Below are 25054 nucleotides of genomic sequence, written 5' to 3'. Positions count from 1 at the left end.
TTGATTTTCTATCATTCTTTAAGTTATTTTGGTAATTTCTATCTTCCCAGAAAATTACCTATTTTAACTAAATTGTCTAACTCATTAGCAAACAAATGTTCAGGGTATTATCTTATAATTATTTTTATTTATTTATATTTTCTCTGTTGTTTAATAATTGATCTCTTTCATTTCCTTGATGACTCTATCCAACTATTGTTAATTTAGCTATATTTTCAAATAACCAACTTTTGGTTGAGTTCCTCTTTTTTCTTTCTTTTTTTTTTTTTTTTTTTTTTTTTCTTTTTGTCTTTCTAGAGAGTATTTCTCTCTGTGTAGTTAGTCCTGGCTGTCCTGGAACTCACTCTGTGGACCAGGCTGGCCTTGAACTCAGAGTTCTGCCTGCCTCTGCCTCTCGAGTGCTGAATTAAAGGCATGGATTTCCTCTACTTTTAATCTCTTTTTCTTTCCTTTTCTCTTTTTTTCTTTCTTTCTCTCCTGGTCTGAGGTTTGTTTCAAGTCTCTAGAGTAGGATGTTAGGTTCCTGATTTGAGAGTATTTCTTCTTGAACATCCCTCTTAAGCACACTACCATCCTATAAAGTTTGGTATGTTTTCAAAGTACTTTCTAATCCCTTTGTGATTTCTTTTTAACCTACTAGCTACTTGGAGTGTGTTCACTAATATTCTCATATTTGCTAATTTTCCCCATACTGTCTTCTATTATTGATTTCTAATTTAATTTTATTATATTCAGAGGCTTTATATAATTTTTCCTTTATTTTATTTTATTTTTTTTTTTTGCTTTAGGCAGTACTAGGAATTGAACCTAGGACTTATACATGCTAGGTAAGCTTTCTATCACTAGCTATATCCTCAGACCACGCTGTGTATTCTTAATCCTTTTAAATTTATTGACTTTTCACATAGCCTAGACTATAGCCTGTGCACAAAAGTTTCATTTGTACTTGAAGAGTGGGCTGTACCACTGATGGATGTGGTTCCACAGATATTTGTAAGGTCAAGTGTATTCACAATACTGTTGAGTCTTTTGTTTGTTGGTATTATTCCTACTTGGGCTACTCACTACTGGAAGCAGTGTACTGGGAACTGAAAGTACAACGCTGTTTCCACATTCAATCAGGTCAGACTTTGCTCCACATATTTTGGAGCTGTGTCACTGTGTGTGTGTGTGTGTGTGTGTGTGTGTGTGTGTGTGTGTGTGTGCGCGCACGCTAGTTTTCCATGTCACTCTGTATGTATGTGTGTGTTAGCTTTCCATGATACCTTGACCCTATCATTGTAAGATATGCCTGTTTACCTATTGCAACATTTTTATTTCAAAGTCTATTTTGGTTGATATCACTCCAGCCCCATGTGATTCTTGTGTGCACTATATTTTTATCCTCCATTATAGCGGTACATATATTGCATTTAATACTCATCATAATCTCCGTGTGATAAAAACTGTTAGTGCTATTTTACAAATGAGCAAACAGATCACAGGAATAATCACCATAGGTCACACAGCTGCTTTGACATGGGGATGACATTAAAACTTAGTTCAATCTGTCTCCAAAATGTGTTCTTTCCTACACAAAAAAATTAAATATCAAGTGGAGCAAGCCTTTAATCCCGGCACTCTGGAGATAGTGGCAGGTGGATCTCTCTGAGTTCAAAATAAATGGGCTCATGAACAGACAGTTCTCAGAAGAAGAACACAAATGGCCACTAAATGTTTTTAAAGTGTTTAACACCTGCAGACTCCAGTCCCAGGGGATCAGATGCCCTCTTCTGGCCTCCACGGGCACCAGACACACAATTAAGTGGTACACAGACATATATGCAGACAAAACTTATAAAAATAGATAAATAAATAATTTTTAACTTTCTCTTTATTTATTCTTTGTGTCGTTCACATCATGCATCTCAATCCCATTCATATTTCCATCCCTTCATACCCACCCTCTGCCCTTGCAACGCCCCCTCAAAATGAAATAAAATGTAAGACAAAAAAAAAAAAAGAAAAGATCTTGTCATGGAAGCTGTAGTGTGACACAGTAAACTCTTTTTGTCCACATATCTTTACTTACAAGTGTTCATTGCAAAGAGTCAGTGGTCTGGCTCGAGGCCTCTGACTTCTGCTACACTATCAATTCTGGGCCCTCACTGGGACTCCTCTTGGAGATCCTGTTGTTGCCCTGTGTCATGGAGATCCTGCAGCTTTAGGTCTGCAGGACTGGCCCCTTCACATGCTCCAGCAGATCACAGATGGGGTGGATACAGGGTGGGCCAACTCATAACCCTGGGTAGTTGCAGGGTTGGTCAACTCACCACCAGGGTGAGCTCTCCAGCACTGCCCTGGCTACTTCACCCCTTGCCGCAAAGCCCGTTCTCCTGCTTTAACATCCTTAGGGTCAGTTCTCCCACCCACCACAGGCGACAAGGGGAGGGTGAATCCCCCCCATACCACCCACCCTAAGGCAGATGGAGGGGCAGGTCTCCCACACTCCTGCTTCGGGACCAGTTCACCCACACCCTGTCAATAGGGTCAGCTCTGCCGTGCTGCCCAGGCTGGTTCAAGGCTCACTTTGCTGAGTGCTGCCGTTGGTGAGGGGAGATTCAGCGGCCTCGCCCACCACAGGTGGCAGGGTCAAGGAAAAAATAATTTTTTAAAAACGACTGAGATTCCATCTCACCGCATCAGAATGGCTATCATCAAGAAAACTGACAAGGCTGACAAAGACTTTACCACAAAAAGAAACCTTATCTACTGCTGATTGGTGTGAGCTGGTACAGCCATTATGAAAGTAAGTATGAAGGTTTCTAGAAAAGACAGAGCTAGAAATATCAAACGATCCCACCATATCTCTCCTACGCATACACCCAAAGGACTACAACCTACCACAGAGAGATTTGCACATCCATGTTTAGTGCTACACTCTTCACAAGAGCAAAGAAATAGGAGCAGCCTAGATGTCCACCAGCAGGTAAATGGTTACTGAAAACAAGATATATACACACAAGGGACTTCGTTCAGCTGTAGAGAAAAATGAAATTGGGAGGTTGGGAAGATGGCACAAAAGTTTAGAACACATACTATTCTTCCAGAAGACCTGAGTTCAGGCTCTGGACACACTCCACTCACGACTGCCTGTACTTCCAGTTCCACAGGGATCTGTTGCCTCTATGAACACTACACACATATACACACACTTAAAAACAGTGAATCTAGAAAAAAAACATTAATAAATGGGCAGGAAATAGACGGCTCTGGAAACTATTCTATGAAGCAAAGTGACCCAGACTCAGAAATACACACACTGCATGTTCTCTCTCATGTGGTGGGGTGGTTGGAATGAGAATGACTTCACAGACTCATATATTTGAATACTTGGTCTCCGGCACACGTCAAAGGAGAATGCTCACCTCTTAGCCATAGGCAAGCACAGAATATATAGAGGGGTCTAAGACAAGATATAATCCTGGTCCCCAAAGGATATACCCTAGTGACATATTTCCTCTAACAGGGCTTCACTTCAAAAGTTCCTACCAGTTCCCAATAATGCCATCAAATCATGAGTCTATCAACATATTGGTCTGCTAATTAAGACAGAGCTCTCAAGATTCTATTACCTCCCAATGATTGGATCCACTACCTTGGGACCAATACTTTAATATTTCAAGACTTTTAAGGGATACTTCACATACAAGTCATTACAGGGCCTTCATATAAATCAAAATCAATCAGTCTCTCTCACCCTCCCTCCTCTCTCCCTCTTTTCTCCCTCTCTCCCTCTCTCCCTCTCTCTCTTTCTCTCTCTCTCCCCCTCTCTCTCTTCCCTACATATTATTATCATTTTATTTTTCCAAGGCTAAAACTAAGAGTTATATTTTCAAATTTAACTGACTTATAAATTTAGGAATCAATCTAGGCCCGTATAATATTGCCTAAATATACAAAGACACACACTTGATAGACACTACTTAACAGTGTTAAATATTGAGGTCACTAAGAGAGGCAGTGATATTTACATGAGCTAAAACAGTACTCATGGTAGAAACACTATTTTCCTTTGTGAAAATAGCAAACAATAATTTTTATTAGATTTTTAGAATAAAATATCCACTAATCCATAAGTTTTGAACATGTTCAACAAAATCAGGAGAATTCTCTTCTACAAAATCCAACAGGACATTTGAAGTAAAAATATCAAAGAACATTAACTTTACCACAAAACATAACAATCAAAGAGCACCTCCAAAATTCCATCTAATGAGAGCAGTCATTATTATTATGCAATAAGTTAAGTCTCAAAAGCATAGAAGATGTTCACATGACTTTTCAATCATAAGTTCTTCAGAGAATAAAACATTCTTTTCCACAAAACCTCATGAGAACTAGAATTCCCTTTTCAATATATGGGCTCTCCTAGAGCTCTAGCTAAATATTACTGAGTGGCAGGAAAACAGATCTCAGGAAATGATGGACTTAAGGAAATTTCATTGAAGAAGGCACCAGGCAAGTCATAATAACAGCAATTTGAAAGTGAAGGCTCCCCTGTTTCCACAGAAGAGAATATCAAAACTCAGCTCTGCCTGGTAGACCTGCTGCAGGTACTGAGCTTCAGGCGGTTTAATGAGCACAACTGCTGAGCAGCTTATACTAGAAATACAGTTTTATTCAGTAGATGATTAAATCATTGTTCAACTCCAAGGTTTTAAAATTGAAAGCTACATTTTTTTCATTAAAAATCTAAGGTTTTTTGGTTGTTTGGTTGTTCGTTTAGTATGCATGTGTGAGGAGCAGGTATGATGCACATATGAGTTCAGGAGAGGGCATAGGAGCCCCTGGAACTGGAGTAACAGGAGGTTGAGAGCCACCCAATGGAGGTCTTAACCAAAATATTTTCTAGGCAAATTCTTTCAAGATTCATGTCCTACGTTCACGTGAACATGAAACTAATTTTCTTCACTTTTAAATGTCTTATGTTGAAACTCAATTCTATGACATTAAAAATCACCATATGCCAATTATTTACTAGCCAGACAATGAATAAGAATTTCACTGTGGCTTGGGCAGTTTGTGGGGCCCCAGCAGAGGGACCAGGATTTATCCCTAGTGCATGAACTGGCCTTTTGGAGTCCGTTCCCTATGGAGGGATGCCTTGCTCAGCCTTGATGCAGGAGGGAGGGGCTTGGCCCTGCCTCAACTTGATATGCCAGACTTTGCTGACTCCCCATGGGAGGCCTCACCCTCCCTGAGGAGTGGATGGGGGGTGGAGTGAAGGAAGAGGTGGGGGGCAGGAGGAAGGGAGAGAGGGGAACTGTGGTTGATATGTAAAACAAAAAAATAACTTTTAGATTAAAAAAGGGAAGAAAGAAAAAACTAAACTTAAAAAAAAAAAAAGAATTTCACTGTAATTAAACTCACCTGGGTTTATATCTGTTAAATAAAGTTTTAAAAACTCAAAAAAAAAAAAAAAAAAAAAGGGTGCACAGCTTGACTTTGAGCCAACATTGAAGAGCAGATCTTGCAATTACATCTGTCTATTTATACTCAGCAGCAAAACAAGTAGTGATCAAAAAAAAAAGGCCTTTGCCCAGATTGGACTTTTCCAAAATGATGTTCTATATTTACATTATACGTCTTGAAAGAGAGGAGTCATCACTTTGTGGGTGTTTGCTAGCACTTTGTGTATCCTGTACTAGGTCATCTTAAATCTCTTTTAAACCTGAGCCTTAGTGTACACTGTGCCAGGTTACACAGTGTTACTTCCATCTCAAGACTGCAGAAGCCCTGGTGTCTTATTAATATCATCATGGCTTCACTAGAAAACTAATGAGGAAAAGTGGTTTTAATCTTTCTCTTCCAATGCAGCAGAGAAAATTGAGACCAGGGCTTGAATAATGGTCCTGAAGAGGCCTGAACTAGAAACACGCTGTCGGCATGAAGAGAGAGCTGCCATGAGTGCTCTATGCTGCCCCTCTGTCCCCTATCAAATACCAAAACACCTGTGCTTAAAACAAATGTAAGAAACAGTGATTACACAGGACCGTGAAAACAGTTTTGTTCCCAAAATGAATAAACCAAAAAAGGAAGAGGTAAAAGTTTCTTCATGAGCCAAGTTCTCTTCATATGAAAAAGTATTAATTCAAAGCATAAATCAGAGTTTTAAGACATAACACTACAAAATTTCTATTTTGTGGCTGTAAACTTTTACTCTGATATTTTTATTTTTGTTTTCTTTTCCTATTTTGGGGTGCTTTGCGTGTGTGTGCATTTCTGCATGTGTATGTGCACACCTGTGTAGGTGTGGACCCCTGTACGTGTAGAGGCCTGAGGCTGATGTCAGGATTGGTTACCCTTCCATCTTACTGAACTCAGACAATGAAACCAGAATTCGCCAATATGGCCCGTGTTACTAAACGCCTTGCCTTGACTTGTTGAGAACAAAATCAATAAATGAGTATGTAAAACTATTTAGTTAACTTTGCATTACAAAAGGCTAAAAAGGTAAATTTTATATTCGTATATTTTACCATAACAAGAAACAGAGAAAACACAAACATATGTGCCCTACATGGATGGACAATGCAGTCCCACAAGCCATGAGTGATGAAATGAAAATCCCAGTGGCAGGTGTGGATACCTCCCTATTAGTTGTTGGTCAGGACGGCCCCAGAGGCCCCCAAAACAGTACAGGCTATTGCAATTGCTCTTGTTCACCCACAGAACTAGACGGGAATACCCTGATGCTAAAGACCCCACACGCGTTGGTTGCAGGACACAGAAAAATCAATACAGAACTAAACTGGAAGCTCCCTCCCTGCTGGCTTTTAGACATAGTTCCCAGAAGGTGAGTGCAGGCTCTAGAGGAGTCTGCTCGTCAGCAGTTTTACCCAGCTGCGGCTCTTGAGGGCTACGGTATCGGCCTGTCAGGGAAGCTGTGCCCACTGGTACAATGGTGCTTGGCTTATGGGAGTGTTCCAGCTCCATTTCTGGAGCTGTCATGAAATACTCTGAGACAAGGCAATAGAGGAGAGGAAAGGGTTTACTTCAGATTACTGGTTACTGTCCATCATTGAGGGAAGTCGGGGCAGGATCTTAAGCAGAAACCAGGAGGAGTGCTGCTGGCTGGCAGCTTACTCATCCCTAGGTATCTTTCTTATACAGCCCAAGAACACCTTCCCAGGGAACAATGTTGCCCACAACAGACTGGGACTTCCTACATCAATTAACAACCAAGACAACCCCAACAGATAGGCCCACAGGTCCGTCTAATCAGGGCAATCCTTCTACTGATACACTCCCTTCTCAGGGACATCTAGATTGTGTCAAGCTGATAGTTAAGATTTACTGGGATAAGAGGTGACCAGCTGTCTTCTGATTGGATTTGAGGTCCAATTCAGAGGAGAGAGTTCATGCCTGCTTCCATAAACCTGGTCAAAAATTCATTTCTGGGAAAGCATAGGTCCTGAGGAGAACCCACTGCTGTTGTGTTAGTAAACTGACAGGGTGTCAAACAATCTTCTGAATACCTGTGTTTTGTTCTCGGCTGTGGTCAGGGAGTTTCCTATTGCAATGGAAGGCTGTAAACACAAAGTCTGGACAAAATGCCAAGAACAAGGGACTGCTGAGTGTCCAACCCAAACAGGACATTCGCCTCACCTACTCTATGGCTCAGAGAATGGTAGAGAAAGGGAGCAGAAAGAAAGGACAGCTGGATGGTGGACAGAAGAGCTATGAAATGCTGTCCTGGAGGCATGACATGGCCCTTGCAATCATGGACTCAGAGCAAGTGCAGTTACCTGCACATGGACTGCTAGGCCTGTCAACCATCAGTCACACAGATGGAGGAGGGGTTCCTGGAGCCCTATTCCTCCCCGAGGAACTACTGGCTACTTAGAAATGCTGCAAGAGAGAGAGAAACTGTCTTTCAAGTTGTGTAGCCACTGCTGGGCTCCTGTTCCAAAGGATGGTTGGTTCCACGCTCATGCTCATGTGGACAGCCCTGGTTAAACTGAGTGGGTCACACAACTAAACAAAAGCCATGGAAAGGACTTCGGAAAGGACTTTTTAGGGAGAATGGGGTCGATGACAATAGGAGGAAAATGTGAAAGCATGGGAGGGAGAGTAACCAGAATGTACGGTATACATATGTGTGCGCGTTAAACTGTGAAAATCAATTTCCTTAAGAAAAACAAATAAGGGGGCTAGAGAGACGGCTCAGAGGTTAATTTGCACAGGCTGCTCGCCCAAAGGTCCTGAGTTCAATTCCCAGCACCCACATGGTGGTTCACAACCATCTACAATGAGATCTGGTGCCCTCTTCTGGTGTGCAGGCATACATGCAGGCAGGACATTGTATACATAATAAATAAATAAATCTTAAAAAATAAAAATAAATAATTGAAAGAAAATTCATTAACCCATTAGTTTTCAACTTCCTGTCTTTTTCCTTATTATCAAAGTATCAAGATGACTAAAGGCAATGAGAGAGAAATAAGAAAATCAAAGAAACATGACAATAAAATTTAGGAAAAGCAATAAGTTAATAACTTTATAGAAAGAAAAGTATTCCACTAGCAATACTATTTTCTTTCAATAATTTTTCACTAAATAATATTTAAATTTCCTAATACAGTCAGGTAAGGAAATAACAGTGATTTCAAACAGGGTCAGCACAATGACTCAGCAGGTTAACAGCACCTGCTGCTGCAGTTCCCAGAAGAGAGAACCAACTTCCAAAAGCTGGCCTCTGACCTCCACACACACCCACATACACATCCTGCACACACAACAGTAATGATAAATAAAAGGAAACTTAAAAAACAAACAAAAAACAAAAACAGAAAACACAAAAGGCCTCCGGGCTGGGATATAATTCGGTGACACAGCTCTCACCTACCATGCAGGAGACTCAGGTTTCAAGCCTCAGGACTGCAGAAACAAACACCAACAATTAAAAGTGAAAAAGGTAGGTAATAGGAAAGGAAAAAAAGCAGAGAGATGAAAAAAAATAAGACATGCAAGAAAAAGACAAAATGATATATGTGTATAGAAATGCTAAAATGAAACTATGATGGTAATCTCAATTGTCCCCTTGATAAGAAGAGCCTCTGGACATAACTACCAGGAATTAGAGCCAGCCAACAACCCACCCACTATTGTACATCATTCCCTGGGCTGGGATCCCGCACTGTGTAAAACAGAGGAAGTGAGCTTGCCCAGGCAATCATCACTCTGCTTCTGGACTACAGATGAAATGTGACCAACTCCCTCATGCCCCTCTGCCATGATTCCCTCGTCATCAAGGACTTTAGCCTTCCACTGTGAGTCAAAATAAACCCTTTCTCCCTGAAGTCACATTTGTTAGAGTATTTAATTACAGCAACAGAAAAACATAACTTAGAAACCCTGTCACTGTGTGCTAGCTTAAATAACAATATCTTTGTATCTTAAAATATAACAATATCTTTGTATCTTAAAATATAAGATACAAAGAATTTGAGAGATAAAAGAAATAGAAAACATTATTAGCTGGACACATAAACTGAACATCACTTAGGTTGCAACCCAATAATTTTGTAAACATCTCATTAGTTCTGCAAATGCCTTTGGTGACCTATCAAGCTTTAAAGAAACAATTAGTCTACAATTTTTAGCACCCTTACCAAAAGTTCAATCATGTTCAATAGAAAGAATGTCAAGCAAACCAAAGTTTCTGGTGAATTGCAACTTGCCTTAGTTTAGACTATCCATCGACATGTAAAAGTCAAAATAAAAACTCTACTGCAATCAAGTCAAGTTTCTGATCACAAAACACTCATAAACTCTGTGGTCAATTAAGTTAGTTTTGCTTTTTCAATCTACTTATTAGAGCTCTAGGCTAGGACTAAGAGAAATTGTGCAACTTACAGCAGTGATAACGTCTGAACTCTGCACTCTTACACTCTGACCCACTTTCCAAACTACTGAGAACAATGTTTAGTAAGCAAGCAGACCAAATCCAGCAATCAGCTCAACCACCCTAGGGTATTTTCTCCACCGATTCATCCCTTTGAACTAAGAGTTAAGAACCAGGACACGCACAACACTGCTCAGTGTTTGAGTGCTTGCCTAGAATGCACAAGTTAAAATATAAACTGTGGGGGAAAACACAGACCAGTCTATGGCATCTGTGTTACAAATATCAGTGAATGTACTAAGCAAGTACACTAAGTAGGAAGGTCTTTACTTTGCAAATCCATATTCAGACAACAAATGATCCACACAGCAAACAGGACTCGCCCTTGAATCTGAGCATACTAACCATCTTATGACGAATAGGGACTAGATATAATGCAGTAATATTGGAAAATATTGAAGAAGACCTAGAAAAATGGGTCAGAGATTGAGAGCACTGACTGCTCTTCTAGAGATCCTGGGTTCAATTCCTGGCACTCATGTGATGGCTCACAACTGTGTGTAGTTCAGTTCCAGGGGATCCAACACCCTCTTCTGTCCTCCTTAGACACTGCAAGCATGTGGTACACAAGCATACATTCAGACCAAAACTCATACCCACAAATAAGTTTTTTTAAATCCCAAAATAAAAATTTAAATACTGAAGATTTTAATTTATTTCTATAATTACCTTTCTTCTTGGAAGCACTGATTTGGCCACTTTTTTTGTTTTGTTTTGTTTTTGTTTTTTGAGACAGGCTTTCTGTGTAGCTTTGGAGCCTGTTCTGGAACTCAGGCTGTAGCCCAGGCTGGCCTTGAACTAACAGAGATCCGTCTGGCTCTGCCTCCCGAGTGCTAGGATTAAAGGCGTGCGCCGCCGCCGCCACCACCACCACCCAGCTGGCCACTGATTGTTAATATAACCCTTGTAATACCTTTTTGGGAAAGAAAAATATTCCTTCTCCTCAGAATGAAATCGCTAAGAGCTCTGGGACAAAACTGAAAGGGAAGCAGCCAAGTCTCTGAGGAAGTGTGCATGATGACACAGACGTGAGGAAGTGTGCATGATGACACAGGCGTGAGGAAGTGTGCACGATGACACAGGTGTGAGGAAGTGTGCACGATGACACAGGTGTGAGGAAGTGTGCGTGATGACACAGGTGTGAGGAAGTGTGCATGATGACACAGGCGTGAGGAAGTGTGCATGATGACAGGTGTGAGGAAGTGTGCGTGATGACACAGACGTGAGGAAGTGTGCATGATGACAGGTGTGAGGAAGTGTGCGTGATGACACAGACGTGAGGAAGTGTGCACGATGACAGGTGTGAGGAAGTGTGCATGATGACACAGGCGTGAGGAAGTGTGCATGATGACACAGGTGTGAGGAAGTGTGCATGATGACACAGGCGTGAGGAAGTGTGCATGATGACACAGGTGTGAGGAAGTGTGCGTGATGACACAGGTGTGAGGAAGTGTGCACGATGACACAGGTGTGAGGAAGTGTGCATGATGACAGGTGTGAGGAAGTGTGCATGATGACACAGGTGTGAGGAAGTGTGCGTGATGACACAGGTGTGAGGAAGTGTGCATGATGACACAGGCGTGAGGAAGTGTGCATGATGACAGGTGTGAGGAAGTGTGCGTGATGACACAGGTGTGAGGAAGTGTGCATGATGACAGGCGTGAGGAAGTGTGCGTGATGACACAGACGTGAGTGTGCAGATGACAGTGAGGAAGTGTGCACGATGACACAGGTGTGAGGAAGTGTGCGTGATGACACAGGTGTGAGGAAGTGTGCATGATGACAGGTGTGAGGAAGTGTGCATGAGGACACAGGTGTGAGGAAGTGTGCATGAGGACACAGGTGTGAGGAAGTGTGCATGATGACACAGGTGTGAGGAAGTGTGCATGATGACAGGTGTGAGGAAATGTGCATGATGACACAGGTGTGAGGAAGTGTGCGTGATGACACAGGTGTGAGGAAGTGTGCATGATGACACAGGCGTGAGGAAGTGTGCATGATGACAGGTGTGAGGAAGTGTGCGTGATGACACAGACGTGAGGAAGTGTGCATGATGACAGGTGTGAGGAAGTGTGCGTGATGACACAGACGTGAGGAAGTGTGCACGATGACAGGTGTGAGGAAGTGTGCGTGATGACACAGGCGTGAGGAAGTGTGCATGATGACAGGTGTGAGGAAGTGTGCACGATGACACAGGTGTGAGGAAGTGTGCACGATGACACAGGTGTGAGGAAGTGTGCGTGATGACACAGGTGTGAGGAAGTGTGCATGATGACACAGGCGTGAGGAAGTGTGCATGATGACAGGTGTGAGGAAGTGTGCGTGATGACACAGACGTGAGGAAGTGTGCATGATGACAGGTGTGAGGAAGTGTGCGTGATGACACAGACGTGAGGAAGTGTGCACGATGACAGGTGTGAGGAAGTGTGCGTGATGACACAGGCGTGAGGAAGTGTGCATGACGACACAGGTGTGAGGAAGTGTGCATGATGACACAGACGTGAGGAAGTGTGCACGATGACACAGGTGTGAGGAAGTGTGCGTGATGACACAGGTGTGAGGAAGTGTGCACGATGACACAGGTGTGAGGAAGTGTGCATGACACAGGTGTGAGGAAGTGTGCATGATGACAGGTGTGAGGAAGTGTGCATGATGACACAGGTGTGAGGAAGTGTGCATGATGACACAGGTGTGAGGAAGTGTGCACGACGACACAGGTGTGAGGAAGTGTGCATGACGACACAGGTGTGAGGAAGTGTGCACGATGACACAGACGTGAGGAAGTGTGCATGATGACAGGTGTGAGGAAGTGTGCATGATGACACAGGTGTGAGGAAGTGTGCATGATGACACAGGTGTGAGGAAGTGTGCGTGATGACACAGGTGTGAGGAAGTGTGCGTGATGACACAGGTGTGAGGAAGTGTGCATGATGACACAGGTGTGAGGAAGTGTGCATGATGACAGGTGTGAGGAAGTGTGCATGATGACACAGGCATGAGGAAGTGTGCGTGATGACACAGGTGTGAGGAAGTGTGCACGATGACACAGGTGTGAGGAAGTGTGCATGATGACACAGGTGTGAGGAAGTGTGCACGATGACACAGGTGTGAGGAAGTGTGCATGACGACACAGGTGTGAGGAAGTGTGCATGATGACACAGGTGTGAGGAAGTGTGCGTGATGACACAGGTGTGAGGAAGTGTGCATGATGACACAGGCATGAGGAAGTGTGCACGATGACACAGGTGTGAGGAAGTGTGCATGACGACACAGGTGTGAGGAAGTGTGCATGATGACACAGGTGTGAGGAAGTGTGCGTGATGACACAGGCGTGAGGAAGTGTGCATGATGACACAGGTGTGAGGAAATGTGCATGATGACAGAGGTGTGAGGAAGTGTGCGTGATGACACAGGTGTGAGGAAGTGTGCATGATGACACAGGTGTGAGGAAGTGTGCATGATGACAGGTGTGAGGAAGTGTGCATGATGACACAGGTGTGAGGAGGTGTACATGATGACACAGGCGTGAGAAAGTGCATGATGACACAGGCATGAGGAAGTGTGCATGATGACACAGGTGTGAGGAAGTGTGCATGATGACACAGGTGTGAGGAAGTGTGTGTGATGACACAGGCATGAGGAAGTGTGCATGACACAGGTGTGAGGAAGTGTGCATGAGGACACAGGCATGAGGAAGTGTGCATGATGACACAGGCATGAGGAAGTGTGCGTGATGACACAGGCGTGAGGAAGTGTGCACGATGACACAGGTGTGAGGAAGTGTGCATGACGACACAGGTGTGAGGAAGTGTGCATGATGACACAGGCGTGAGGAAGTGTGCACGATGACACAGGTATGAGGAAGTGTGCATGATGACACAGGCGTGAGGAAGTGTGCACGATGACAGGCGTGAGGAAGTGTGCATGATGACACAGGTGTGAGGAAGTGTGCATGATGACACAGGTGTGAGGAAGTGTGCACGATGACAGGCGTGAGGAAGTGTGCATGATGACACAGGTGTGAGGAAGTGTGCATGACACAGGTGTGAGGAAGTGTGCGTGATGACACAGCTCTGAGGAAATGTGCATGATGACACAGGCGTGAGGAAGTGTGCACAATGACACAGGTGTGAGGAAGTGTGCACGATGACAGGTGTGAGGAAGTGTGCATGATGACACAGGTGTGAGGAAGTGTGCATGACACAGGTGTGAGGAAGTGTGCGTGATGACAGGTGTGAGGAAGTGTGCGTGATGACACAGGTGTGAGGAAGTGTGCACGATGACACAGGTGTGAGGAAGTGTGCATGATGACACAGGCGTGAGGAAGTGTGCACGATGACAGGTGTGAGGAAATGTGCGTGATGACACAGGCGTGAGGAAGTGTGCACGATGACAGGTGTGAGGAAGTGTGCATGATGACACAGGCGTGAGGAAGTGTGCATGATGACACAGGTGTGAGGAAGTGTGCACGATGACACAGGCGTGAGGAAGTGTGCATGATGACACAGGCGTGAGGAAGTGTGCGTGATGACACAGGCGTGAGGAAGTGTGCATGAGGACACAGGTGTGAGGAAGTGTGCACGATGACACAGGCATGAGGAAGTGTGCATGATGACACAGGCGTGAGGAAGTGTGCATGATGACACACACAGGTGTGAGGAAGTGTGCATGAGGACACAGGCGTGAGGAAGTGTGCATGATGACACACACAGGTGTGAGGAAGTGTGCATGATGACACAGGCGTGAGGAAGTGTGCATGATGACACAGGCGTGAGGAAGTGTGCGTGATGACACAGACGTGAGGAAGTGTGCATGATGACACAGGTGTGAGAAAGTGTGCGTGATGACACACACAGGTGTGAGGAAGTGTGCATGAGGACACAGGCGTGAGGAAGTGTGCATGATGACACACACAGGTGTGAGGAAGTGTGCACGATGACACAGGCGTGAGGAAGTGTGCATGATGACACAGGCTTGAGGAAGTGTGCGTGATGACACAGGCGTGAGGAAGTGTGCATGAGGACACAGGTGTGAGGAAGTGTGCATGATGACACAGGTGTGAGGAAGTGTGCATAGTGACATAGGTGTGAGGAAGTGTGCATGATGACAGGTGTGAGGAAGTGTGCATGATGACACAGGTGTGAGGAAGTGTGCGTGATGACACAGGTGTGAGGAAGTGTGCGTGATGACACAGGTGTGAGGAAGTGTGCGTGATGACACAGGTGTGAGGAAGTGTGCGTGATGACACAGGTGTGAGGAAGTGTGCGTGATGACACAGGTGTGAGGAAGTGTGCGTGATGACACAGGTGTGAGGAAGTGTGCGTGATGACACAGGTGTGAGGAAGTGTGCGTGATGACACAGGTGTGAGGAAGTGTGCATGATGTCACAGGTGTGAGGAAGTGTGCATGATGACAGGTGTGAGGAAGTGTGCATGATGACACAGGTGTGAGGAAGTGTGCGTGATGACACAGGCGTGAGGAAGTGTGCACGATGTGCATGTGGACACAGGCGTGAGGAAGGACAGTGTTACTACAAACCATGTCTTCTACCCCAATGAGGTTCCCCGAAACGTTACAGGATGGATAGGCATACAGCAACAACAAAGAGCATTTACAACATAATCATAAAAGTAAAAAGTATGAAAAGATGTGTTAAAGAGTCAGAATTCTGACAGATGAAAGGAAAGGCAGCCAGAACAGTTAACACGAACTCAAAATGAAGAGTCCTAGATACATGACAAGAAGCTGGGCGTATTCTAATGCAACAGGGAGATGCTGGTACTTTTCAAACAATGGGTGGTTCATAAGAACATATCAATATTTTAGAAAAAATTGTGTGACAGCTAGCTTAATCACAATAGTCAATTTGGTTAGTATTTATATAATTAATATTTATGTATAAAATGACTAGAAAATGATATCACTAAAATTATTAGATCTATTGCTTATAAATCCTGATTATCTTCTACCTAGGTAAAATCATTCTATGTACTTAAAGTAAAAAAAGAAAAATAATAACCCTTAAATACATTTTAAAATATTCTATAATTGAGAATCATTAATCCATTTGGGTTTTCCCAACTGCTCCAAGTTAGAGACTTATGTATATATTTCATGTAATTGGTACTTCCAGTTTGAAACTTTTAACAATGTCACTAAAATTACTTTCATACTATTATCTCACGATACATGGTAGGGGAAAACTTGCTACACATCAAATATGGCCCAATAAAGTCATTGCCATAGGGTTTTTATCTTTATCCTTACCATTACAAGTTCCTCTTGTAACTCACTGTAACTTTTTTCATTATATTGGAGTCTCTTTGAAAGATCTATAATTACTTTCTTCTGTTCGTCGATCTCTTCACTTAGTTTCTTGTTTTTGGAGAAATACTCTCTTTCTAATCTGAAAAGTTAAAAATGTCAGAGCAGGTTTTTCAAATGTACTTCTCCTTCACACAAGTAAGTGATGTTCTATACATCATGTTTACGTGACAAAAGCCTTCTTAATGCCCATTTTTTCTTTTTTTAAATTAAAAGGTTTATGGTGCATTCTTGAATGAAAGATTTTAAGGGAATAACACTTCTCCTTTGACAGTAGGTATCTGGACTGTGTCCAAGTTAATATGCAAAAGAGACTGGGATAGTATTGACGGGGTCTTACCATTACTTTAATGAACAAAATCTACCCGTCTAATTCAGTCAGTTCAGAAACTGCCTCAAGATTGATAAAAGTCTGGGGGGCTGTGAGTGAGTATGCATTTTGCATGCTCATGAGTGTGCAAGTGAACACATCTTTGCATGCACACATGCATACACACACACACACACACACACACACACACACACACACACACACACACACACAACCACAGAGGCAACAGCAGGATATCAAGTGGTCTCCTTACTGACGCAAAGGTCATTGTTTTTGGCTGGCTGGCCATGCCTGCCTTCCCACATGGGTGATAAGGATTCAAACTTAGCCTCTCAAGATTACTGAGCATGTGATCTTACTGACTGAGCCATGTCCTTAGTCCCCAAGAAAATTATTTTAAAGTCAGTGATTAGGTTATTAACATACAACAAAAATGAAGCAAATGTTTTTTATCCCTACAAATAAAACTGATTTGGCATATGGAAAACTCAAAAAGGAAAAAAAATCAAAATGTTCATTTATTTTGAAGACATGTTTACTGCTCTAGTTGGAGCTGTGAGCCTGGGAGAGCAGAGCCTAAAAATGAGGCAGACAAAAGTCTCATGCAATAGCCAACTTTATTCAGAGCATCAGACAATTTATGCTCTGAGAGTTAAGAAGAATCACCAAATAAAGTATACGACACAAGGACAAGCTGCACAGGACAAAAACGTGTTTCCACAGAGGCACATGAATAGCAACAGCTGAAGGAAACTCACTCCTACCCCACACCTGGGAGGAACACAAAAACACATTCCAAGAACAATTCTGTGTTCTGAAGAAACAGAGGTCAAGACTCTTGTCTTGTTTCCTTGGAGTTTTCTCACAAACACTCAGAATTATCACATGACTCCATTCTTAGACTGTGTTCTGATAAGGATAAATAAATTTCTTTACAAAAAAAAAAGTGCTTTATTATTTAAATGTAGTTCAGGCTGATATTAAACTGTGTTTACAATGTTTTGGTTTTGGTTTTGGTTTTGGTTATTGGATAGAGTCTCACCATGTAGCTCCTATTGGCCTGGAACTCTTTTTGTAATCTACTATGCTGGCTTAAACTCGGTGATCCTCCTGTTCAGCCTCCCCAGGGCTGAGATTACGTGAGAGAGCTAGCACACGTAGCTGTGTATATTCTCACGTGGACATACGATGAAACGCAGCTCATAAGCATTGCACCTAAAAAATTCCCATGCATGTGAATGACATCAATTCAATTGATGTCACTATTTTAGCCTGAGATCTTCCTAGCAGCTGCCAAGAGACCCATTTCTTCTGTCTTCAGCTGTAACATGGGGGACTAGAGTGATTCTGTGACCAAGGCAGTACTGCACTCAGGCTAAAGGAAAAATAAGAAGCTAATTTTCCAATGGCACTTGCCCATATGCTGAACAGACATTTTCTTCCTCAGGGTACAACACAAACAAGTCTTGTACATTGTCTTTTGAACCAAAGATATTCCAAGGTAAATTATCTAAAACTAATAAATGTGTATAGAAGAATTAGATACTACATTTATACCATGTAAATCTCTTGGAAAGTAGAACAAAATAATGAAAATGGATCAAAGTAAAGAAAAGGTATGTAAATCGGAAAATCAATCCAAGAATCCCAATATATAAATGGTCAAGGTTCCAGGCTGAAACAACTCACAACAGGCCTGACATCTTGAGAGTTTGGAATGCTGGATCAAGAGAGAAGCGTCCATAGAGTACAAAAGTCATCCATATTATTATTTCATCATGTATTATTACACAGTGAGTCTCTATAAACACATACAGTAAAAGGCTGTTTGCCTCTGATTTCAGATGTAAACACCGCGTTTCCAGAGGAAACCACAAACCACAAACAGAAGGATCAAATGACTTCACACTTGCCCACCACTTGCACTGACTGAATAGCCAGCTGACTATGAAAAGACGGGAAGACCAAAAGTCATTTTCAGAATGTGCCTGCAAATTCTCCCTGGTCTCTAAGTTCTCCAAGAGGCTACTTTAGGGTGCAGCAAACCCATGACAAGGGGCAAGAGATAAGAAGTCAAGGGGCTCACAATGGAAGAAGGCAGAGGAATTCCAAGCAGGATGTTAAAGATAGGTCCTAACATGAGTACACACAGGAAATCCAAAAAGCCAGACGGAGACAGAAAGGCCCCTTAGAAAAGAACACAGTGTGACAGAATTTCAGGTCTACTAAACTTTAAGAACACCTAGAGGCTGGAGAGATGGCTCAGTGTGGAGAGCACTTGCTGCTCTTCAGTCTGGTCCCAGAGGTCCTGACATCAGGAGGCTCATAACCATCTGTACCTCTCTGACACCCTCCTCTGGCCTGCACAGGCATCCACACACACACGGTATCCACTCACACAAACACAGACTCACACCAATAAAAACTACAACAATTAAGTTAAATTAAAAATAGCCAGGCCGGTGTGCTGGGCTCTGCTGACTCCCCATGGGAGACCTCGATTTGGGGGAGGTGGGGATGTGGGGTGGCTTGGGAAAGAGGGCTGGGGAGTGGGAGGAGGGAGGAGGGGGGTCTGTGGATAGCATGAGGAGTGAGTAGAAAATTTCTTAATAAAGAAAAATAAAATAAAATAAAATAAAAAATAGCCAGGCAGCCGAGCATGGTGGCACACGCCTTTAATCCCAACGCTCAGGAGGCAGAGGCAGGCAGGTCTCTGAGTTCAAGGCCAGTCTGGTCTACAGAGTGAGTTCCAGGACAGAGAAATCCCGTCTCAAAAGGAAAAAAAGAAAGAGTTATTGAGTCACAAGCTAATCCCACTCAAGAGGTAACAAGGAGCTGCTTTCTCGTTTGTCGACTCAGCAGCTCTCAGTGCTACTTTATAAAGCAAGTCTTAGTCTAGGCATCTGGAGAGAACATGGGCAGAGCATATGGCAACAATAGAAAACAAAACATACAGTAAGATTGCTATAAAGAAAAATAAAGACAAGTGATCAAAAAGTGGTGTAGGGAAAAAGGATGCTGAACTCTGAGTATCACTCTGGGAGAAAAAGAAGCGGGAAGGAACAGGGAGACATTGTGTGAGGGAAGCAGACAGCAGAGATCAATCAGTAGAGGCTACTTCACAATATCTAAAGAGCATGGCAGAACATGCATGTAATTCATAATCTGAGGTTGAGACCTGGAGAGATGGCTCAGAATGAAGAGTGCTTGCAAGACAACGAGCTCCATTCCCAGCACCCACACTGGGTGACTCCGAACTGCCCCGAAGTGCAGCCTCCGGGATCCAACATCAGCTTCTGGTCTCCATCCACATTCCTCACCTGTTTTCTTCCTCTCCCTCCCTCTCTCTCCCCCTCTCTCTGTCCTCTTTCCTCTTTCTCACACACACACACACACACACACACACACACACACACACAAATATATATATATATATATATAAATATATAATATAATATAATCTTTTTACAATAAAATACAATCTTTTTAAAACTAAAACATAAAATTAACATCAAAGCAATAGCAGTAAAAATTAAGCAATTGCCATCCATAAAAGAAGCCGGGCGTCAAAGGCAAAGACATCAGTTGCTGTTTCTCATGATCTGGGCAACTATGTGCAGGTGTTAACTTGATAAAAATCAGTATTTTAGTCAAAAATAACTATTATCCAATAAATACAAAGTTAAATTTATGTGTCATTTGTGCCATTTTAAAAATTCAAAACCTAGGGTTGGTGCTGGAGAGATGGCTCCATGGTTAAGAGCACTTGTTGCTCTTGCAGAGGACCCATGTTCAGTTCCCAGCACCTGCATAGGAGCTGTCAACCACCTATACCTCTAGTTCCAGAAGACCTGACGTCTCTTCTAGCCTCCGTAGACACTATGTGCACATGGTACAGAGACACGCATGCAGGCAAAAACACCCACACATATAAAATAAAAATAATAAATCTTGCCGGGTGGTGGTGGCGCACGCCTTTAATCCCAGCACTCGGGAGGCAGAGCCAGGCGGATCTCTGTGAGTTCGAGGCCAGCCTGGGCTACCAAGTGAGTTCCAGGAAAGGCGCAAAGCTACGCAGAGAAACCCTGTCTCGAAAAATCAAAAAACAAAAAACAAACAAAAATAATAAATCTTAAAAATTGATCACTAAAATGAGGAGAGATGCCCTACTGTTAGTAATGTGACATAAAGAAGGCGGCTCCTGCACCTCTAATGGCCACAAGCAAGAGGAATGTGTAAGGGAAGACAGGTCAGGGAGCTCCTGGGTTGATCCTCGGAGAGGCAGGACTTACAGAGCAGACAGTTGGGGAAGGATAGAAGAGCAGGAAGCCTAGAGCCAGGACGCTTCCTTACTGGAGTCTTATTGTTTGAAGTTCAGCTAATAGTTTGTCAATAGCATAGCATGTGTTTTTGAAAACAAGTAATATCTCCTCCGGCTATATTTTAGCAAGAATGTAAATAATGGTGCCACTAAATCATAAGACTGTTTTTATTCAGAAATATATTTAGAAAAATAAAAAAGCTCCTAATTATTGAGGAACAGAAGGAATAAAATTTATCTGTAGTCCATTCCGTGTCCTATCTTTAGAGCCATTCTAACTTATATTTCAATGTAGACTGGATTGGAGGCTCACCACCATCTTTCCCTACTACTGCCCAACAATCAATTATATAACTAACTAAGATCAAACTATATTTGAAAACGCTCTAATCCAAAATCATTGAAAAGCTTCTCCTACAAATTTTTAAATTTAAAGAAATGTTATAGCTGAAAAAATATAGTAATAGAAATATGGTATATTCCACTTAAAACAATTTCATACAGGTACATTCACTTTTAAGAAACTGTGAGTTAGAACTCTTGATTCTGAAATGCAGATTCTTCAGACACATCTTTTGCTGCCACCCAGTGAAATCATGGCAAGAAACAACTTTAACAGCCTTATCCAGGGACAGTGAAGATGTGAGGCGAAAGGCGACCATGTATACTGAGATGGCCTTGGGGACTTGCACTCCTGGGCTCCATCTGGGCAGCCCTAAGCATGGGGGCTCTGGGCCTGGAGCTCATCTTGTCCTGCCAGGAACTCTCTGACCACCACGCCATCTCCTTACCAACACCTGTCAGCCACTATGCCCTGCTCACTGTGATCTGTCATGTGACCACTTTTCACAACTATGAGGACATTGCCCTGATACTTCAGAACCAGATCAGGTGACCAGGCTGATTCGGCCAACAAGGGTTTGGCTTTTCCTTTATTTCCTAAATAAAAATAACTCAACCACTGAAAATATTCTGGTACCATTTACTCTATAGCTTCATTATTAGCACTGCTCCGTCAGGGCTTCACATCCTACCCTAAAATTCCTTATTCTCAGAACTATAAACTACAAGTGTGGTCCAGGGGCTGGAGAGATGCTCAGCATTGAAGACCACTGGCTGCTCTTGCAGAAGACCCAGGTTCAACTCCCAGCACTCTCATGGCAGCTCAGAACTGTCTGCAACTCCGGTCCACACCCTCTTCCAGCTCTGAGAACGCCGGGCAGGTACATACAAACATGCAAGCAAAACACTCATAAAATATTTCACTCACAGGAAAGAACAGTAGGAACAAGAAAGCCATTTACACTTACCTGTGGGAGACAGATTTAAATATAGACATAAATACACACGTGTGGTACCTACGGACACACACTCGAACACCCAACTACATGAAAACAAGAGACTATCGAGAGGAGGAAGGGGCCATTATGAAAGAAGACAGAGGAGGGCTATAGAAGGAGATGGATCTGAGGAAAGTACAATGATATACATGCATGGAAACGTCATCAAAAGAACTCACTATTCTGGGTTCATGAGAAAGTCTCTTGTTCCTCCTCCTTTGTTTTCCCACCCCCTTTATCAAATCCTACTCTCTCCTTCTCTGTATAACCTCTCGGCAGAAAGGAAGATATTCTAAGTACACAGTTCAGAGGCTGGGGAGATGGCTCTGTGTTGTGGACTATTCCACTATTCCAATGTTACACTGAGTGAAGATGTCTCACTGTGGTCAGTTTAATAAAGAGCTGAATGGCCATTAGTTAGGCAGGAAGAAGTTAGGCGGGACTTCTGGAGACAGAGAGCTCTGGGAAGAAGAAAGGAGGAGTCGCCAGTCAGGTGCAGAAGGAGTGAGACATGCAGGAGGAGACATAAAAGTCATGAGTCACGTGGCAACACGTAAATAAAATAGAAATGGTTAATTTAAGTTAGAAGAGCTAGTGGGACAAGCCAAGCTATAGACTGAATTTATATAATTAATAAGTCTCTGTGTCATTTTTGTGAGCTAGTGGCCCAAAGAAAAATCTGTCCACACATGGTGTCCTACGTGGGGGCATGTATTTCCACATAAGACCTACAAAAGCTTTTTTAAAGGTTCAAAACACACAAAAACAGACACAAACGTAGCTACCTAGTCCTTCAGTCCCTCATGCAGGCCTCGGTACAGATTCCTGGCCACTGCCTGCAGGTGTGAGTAGCCAGCTAAGCTTTGTGGCTATTGAAGGTTTTGTTCATGCAGATAGAAAAGGTTGCAGATACATGGTAAAGCAGGTTCAGATGGGGAAAAAACCTCTAAGCACATTACAGTGTGTTTAACAATATGTATAGGCTTAAGAAAAAAAAAAGAAAAAGGATACAGTCATAAAAATAAATAGTTTAAAAATAATAAAATCTTAAAGAGAGAAGTAGAGGAATTTTTTTAAAAAGCCACATAAGGTAGGTGACCTTGAAATCACAAAATAAGAAGTAGCTTCTTTCCCAGCCCTGTGATGGACTATAAATGTTCTTGTTTTCTTTCTTTTAAGCTTTCGGAATTTTGAGTGACCCTCAGGATTCATTAGCTCCTACCTAACTGCCCAGAAACCTGTCCCTGGGTCTCCTTCATCAGTGAGCCGTGGTGCTTGGCTGAGGTGCATTCCTCCTCCAGGTTTACAGGGACAGTTCAACTGAAGAAGACATTTGGGTGCTCAGTCTTCAGTTGACGGGAGATATGCATTGATTCTTTTCTATGAAATGAAACTGTTTTTACAGCTCTTTTACATATCATGAAGAGCTTTTATGTGTATTCATGTAGTTAATATTCCCAACAGTCCTGTGAAGTAGCTATAACTAATATCATCCCTGTTTTGAAGGTAAAGAACTAATGCTTAGGAATACTAAGAAACTTGCCTATGACATGGAGCAATTAGACAATGGGGCCCAGGCCCTCTGGCTTCACATCTGCTGTTCTTCCACCAAATCCTATGCCATGCTGAGATTCAGGAGACGTGTGGCTATAACTTAATAGTGAGATTGGTTAAGTACTTATTTTTGTTTCCAGTATTACTTCATATTCTAGGAAAAACAATTTGATGTGTTTCAATTAAAAAATGATATATTGATAACTATACTTACCAGTATTAGAGGAAAACTACTCTTATTTATTTCAGTAAGATACCTCAAATAAATATTTTAGTGGAAAATGAAAAAAAAAAAGCCACATAAGGGTGGGAAATACTATAACACAGGGAGTTTGGACCTTATATGGTGCTTTGTTAATTTTGAGTTTTTTGAATGCTAAGAGACACTAGATTATGAAAGGGACTGCTGAATTAAAGCGGCCTACATACTTTAGAGATGTCTTGGCTTCAGAATGGAAAACGTGTTGCCTTGGAGAAGAGGCTGTGCTTTTGTTTCCTTCTAGGTTAACAGAGATCACACTTGACCAGGGGAGGCCTCCTGAGGATCTTGGTTACAGACAAGGGAGAGAAAGCCAACGAAGACTATCGGACAGGTGACACGTAAACTGATCTGTCTGCATGGGACAGCTCGGAGACGAGATGAGACGTGATAAATCTTGTTAGCTACAGAGTCCTCATAACTTATTATTACATGCCATGTTTTCATATGACATGGATAGAGATTTATATTACAGTTTGGTTATGCAGTCCAAATAGACTTATGACAGATGCCTTTTACCTGCTCAAACAGAACAAAAAATCATCTTTAACTGACTTGTGCACACTGCACATTCCATACTTGTATTAATACAAATATGTATGTTACCTTTAAAAATTTGTGTGTTTTCAGAACAAGGGGACCAGACACCAATAAAACAGGTAGCCCAGGTGATCCGGCCTCTCAGAGTACCTCTGCTGAAGTTTCCTCAGTTCTACAACCAGAACAGCATCAAGGCTGCTGACTGAGATGGTCCAGCCTCACAGACTATTCTACCTAGGACTACAAGTAAGTCTTGTGTTTTCCCATTGCACAGAGACTGAACAACAAATGCTTTGGATAGTTTTGGATAGTTTTCCCAGGACCTGACCATTATCTCAATTTTCTCAGGTTCCATAAAGGTGCTGTTACCCACAGACAACAGGAAGCAGTCTAGAAAACATGACATCCACACTCCCAAGAGGTGGGGGAGCAGACC

General features: G+C 42.6%; 1 protein-coding gene across 4 annotated transcripts in view; it reads right to left on the bottom strand.

Moving 5' to 3' along the window:
* Ccdc171 (coiled-coil domain containing 171) overlaps positions 1-25054 on the bottom strand; it is a 318485-nt gene that overhangs the window by 219013 nt on the left and 74418 nt on the right. For all 4 annotated transcript variants that reach the window (XR_003734921.2, XM_028873279.2, XM_028873278.2 and 1 more), the window contains one exon: positions 16217-16355. Coding sequence is in view for 3 of the 4 variants with exons in the window: in XM_028873279.2 (XP_028729112.1) it covers positions 16217-16355 (139 nt within the window). In the remaining variant the exon portion in view is untranslated. The remainder of the gene's footprint in view (positions 1-16216; positions 16356-25054) is intronic.

The sequence above is a fragment of the Peromyscus leucopus genome, chromosome 2, assembly GCF_004664715.2.
Source record: "Peromyscus leucopus breed LL Stock chromosome 2, UCI_PerLeu_2.1, whole genome shotgun sequence".
Classification (NCBI taxonomy): Eukaryota; Metazoa; Chordata; class Mammalia; order Rodentia; family Cricetidae; genus Peromyscus; species Peromyscus leucopus.
Note: the sequence above shows the minus strand (reverse complement) of the source record. Positions and strands in the feature narration are given on the sequence as shown.